The following is a 3,957-nucleotide window of genomic DNA, read 5'->3' as shown; positions in this document are numbered from 1 at the left end:
TATAAATCTAAACAAAATATAATTACGGTGAAATTTAATTTGAAAAATATTTTTTTAACATTAATTGAAAACTAATACCAACTCAACCCGTCAATGAGAATAAAGAAAAAATAAAATAAAAAAGAAAAAGTTAATAAATAAGATCTGATCTTGTATCATAAATATCTAGTGCATGAGTTGAAAATCTCAATATAAAAGAATGTATTAAAAATCTCATTTCAACTATTTCATAATATATTGATAAATGAAAATTTCATCCTAATGTAATAACTTCTAAAAACAGGTTATTGAAATTTCATGTACCATTAACAAGTATTAATTTAATTCATATATTGAGTAAATATAAACAAAAAATAAAATTATTTATAAAAAAAATCTTTTAACAGTACTAAGAATAAATAAATATAAAAATTTAATCATTGTAAACACATCATTCTATGGTTCTGATTATTTCCATATTACTTTTTTATCTACAACAGTCATTGATGTTAGAACTTATTAACTTGTGTACATATTATTCAAACTTTCTCCATTAGACTAATTTTGGTAGATAGTTTATTTTCTCATGAAAATAAAATTTAAGCAACCGTTCGAGAAATTAAAGTATTATCTTTACTCTAGAAAATAAGTGTAACTGAATTAAAACATGTGATTTATATTTTGAAAATATTCTTGTTATAAAAATTAGTATAAAATTATAAATTTACTTCAAAATGTGTTTTTTAAACTGTGGTTCACCGCGTATATCAGAAATTTAACGCGGAAATCAATTAGTTTCAAAATAAATCAGAAAGTAGTTTATACATGGCATTGGTTTAATGTTGTTGATTTTCGTGCTGTAGATCAACACGAAGTCAAAATCGTTGATGTAAACACAATAAATGAAGGGGATTAAATTAAAATATTTTCACTGAAATAACAACTAGCACTATATTCCTTACTGTGAAGAAACACTAACTAGTCATTGAAATCCAACCCAACTTCACCCCAATGTTGATCAACCACAAAACCGCTTTCAATCAAATCAAAGCTTGAACTGAAATCCATTTCCATTTTTGTGCCGTGGAAAATTATGTTTGGCTTATTAAAATCCAATAATTTGTGTTGTTTGGCTTCAAATATCCTCGTAAGTTGTCCTTTTTGAATTACGTCGATGGTTTTGTGAATATGGGTGTGAATTTAAAGTGTGAAGCAGAAATATTAAGATAGTGGCCGAAAGGAAGCCAGCAAGGTGCATCTATGAAGGCCTATGCACTACACAGTTTAGTGTTTGGTCGATTTCGCGTCAATATGGTACCAGATCTTACTCTTTACGAGGTAGGCGTCAAATAAGTCAGTAAAGGTAGAAAACCCAAAGTACGAGAATGTGGCATCATCATCATCATGCCTTCCAACCTCTCTCCCTATTTTTCTTTTTAATTAAATTATATACTTTTATTCCATTTAATCCATATTTTACTTTTTAATGTCCTAATTTCTGCGCGTAATAAACCAAAAAGGGTAAAAAAAAAGTTGGATTATTCTCCGTGTTTATCCTAATTTATCGTAGAATGCACCGCAAAAGGAATAGAAAAAGTTGATATATAGTAACAGGTGTAAAAGAAAAATATGTAACTAGAGTTGCGTTCCATTGACAATAGAGGAAAGGGAAGTTGAGACCAACTGTTACACTTAGATGAAACAAGAAAAAGAAAATGATAAACATCTTAACCTATTCATTTTCTATATATGTCAAGTAGAGTCAACTGTTTGAAACCTAGACAGACACACAGGAAAAGAAAAAGGAAAGAAAATTGGGGTAATAACACGTGCGTAAAATGAGTGGAATTTGAAGGGTGTGTTTGGTTAATCAGCAGCAGATTTCTGGAAAGGGGCAAGCCTATTATCAGCTAGCCTTGAAGTGTACGCAGCCTTCTTGTATTCACACCATGTGAACTCTTTGTACAAACACTCCTCTCCTTTTAACATCACTGAAGGTAAAGGTGCTATCTTTTCACTCAACGCTGGTCCTCCAAAGTAGATCATTGATAACCTTGACTTCGTTGTGTCAGCCAAAACCCTATGCTTTACACTTTTAAACATCCCATTAGTCATTACCTGTATCCATTTGGTTTCACAACATTTGGTCACAGACACAGATATCCACAATAAATAAATAAATCAACTTATGAATATGCTTGTCGGAGTGTCTTTTCCACATTTCTTTACCAAGGATAAGTGACCCTTTTGGCGACACGTCACTCACATATTCAAACAGTTTTAAGTAAAGAAAAACAAAACATCAAATTACAGGAATCAGATGATGTTTTATCCCTCATGTGAATCGTATTAAAAAATAAAATTCAACTGAGAACATGTTTACGATGATAAATGAAGACATGGAATACTAAAGATGCAGATGAAAGGGTTGGGGGAAGAGGCATTAATGTACCTGTAGAGCGTCACCAACATTGATGAAAAAGGAAGTCTGATCAGGTGGGACTGAAACCCAAGTGCCATCTGTGAGACAGATTTGCAAGCCAGATGTGCTGTTAGATCTTAAGACAGAAATTATCTGTGGGTCTGTGTGCTCCCCAAACCCAACCAAATTCCGGTTCAGTGCTTGCACCTCAGGGCAAGGCGGGTAGTGGTTCAACCTGAAACACGAATCACTTTTCTCATCCTTCAGCAACCTGCTTAACGTATTCCTCTGCCTTATCCCCAACCCCTCCGCCATCAATTCCAACACCGCATAGCACATGTTCTTCACTGCTGTAATGTAGTTCTCCACCACCGCCCTGAAAAGTGCCACAAACAAACACATCACTACAAAATGTCACGTCTTTCTTCAAATTATAGATTTCGGCTAATTCTACCCAAAAGTTAACTCCTGCAACAAATGTTTAAAACCACAAACGGATTCGCACTTTCCAAAACAAAAATAAAGAAGAACTTTCTGTTTTTTCGTTTTGAAAGGTTAAAATTTGCAGACATATGCGAGTGATCTGATAAAAATCTGATAGACCCAACTGCTGCAATATGTTTTGATACTGTTTTAAAATGTTGGGTTTGGGCTTAATTGATTATATCAGGGATGAACGTGTGAGTAGGGTGTTTGGGAGAGAAGAAAAACAGGGGACTCTGTTTTACCTGAAATGATGAGGATTTTCTCGGAAAATGCAAAGTGATTTGGGTGAGATAACCTCAGGGTTGGTGTTGAGGAGGAGGTATTCGACCCAACCGACATCACCGTTTGGGCCAATCCTCTTGCTACCATAGCCGAAAGGGTCGGGGGGACCAGCTCTGTCTTTCTCGGACTGAGATTTTTTAAAGAACCTGAGGGCCTCTTTTTCTAAATTGGCCATTAACTCCAATGGAACACCATGGTTCACAAGCTTGAAGAAACCGAAGTCCCTACAGGCGTTCACTATGAGATTCTTGGCATCGGGGTGCGTGAGGTCGACCACAGGAATCCCCGTGAACAAGGGCGTGGACTTGAATGGTTTCAGAAGGAAAAACTGGTTCAATGCTGGCTGAGACAGAACAACCATGGTTGTTGTTGTTGTCGATTGTTACTATGAAAAAGAGAGGCAGAACAGGGTAAGGAAGAGAAACAGAAGGGTGTAGGGTGAGGTTTTAAACGGTGGAAAAGAGTGAGAATTGGTGAATGCTAATGATGCATGAACGAGAATGTGAGAGTAAGAAATAAAGACGCGTTATGAACTATAAATAGAGGCAATCTGGCTCTTACGCTCACCTTCTCATTAGCATTTATAGTAGAAAAAAAATAGTATTTTAACAATAATAAGGTAGCAATATAAATAAATGGTTAATAAGTTAAATAACATAATAATATATTTAAATATAATTGTTTATATATCTGTAAGAGATAAAGTTTCTGTCTTTATTTCGTCTCTATTATTTTTCTTCTTTTTATTTCTTTCCTTTTTCGTGTTGGTGGATTTCGTTTCTACCTTG

At 34.4% G+C, this 3,957-nt stretch overlaps 1 protein-coding gene across 1 annotated transcript; it reads right to left on the bottom strand.

Annotated features, from left to right (window-relative positions):
- Positions 1–1,596: 1,596 nt before the first annotated feature.
- Positions 1,597–3,726, bottom strand: LOC137832379 (gibberellin 2-beta-dioxygenase). Its single transcript, XM_068640519.1, has 3 exons — positions 3,130–3,726; positions 2,432–2,777; positions 1,597–2,097 (listed from the first exon to the last, which is right to left on the bottom strand). The coding sequence occupies exons 1-3, from the start codon at positions 3,528–3,530 to the stop codon at positions 1,846–1,848; spliced, it is 999 nt and encodes a 332-aa protein (XP_068496620.1). The 5' UTR covers positions 3,531–3,726; the 3' UTR covers positions 1,597–1,845.
- Positions 3,727–3,957: the final 231 nt, after the last annotated feature.

Source organism: Phaseolus vulgaris, chromosome 6 (genome assembly GCF_000499845.2).
Source record: "Phaseolus vulgaris cultivar G19833 chromosome 6, P. vulgaris v2.0, whole genome shotgun sequence".
NCBI lineage: Eukaryota > Viridiplantae > Streptophyta > Magnoliopsida > Fabales > Fabaceae > Phaseolus > Phaseolus vulgaris.
The sequence above is the reverse complement of the archived record's forward strand: the minus strand, read 5'-3'. Positions and strand labels throughout refer to the sequence as shown.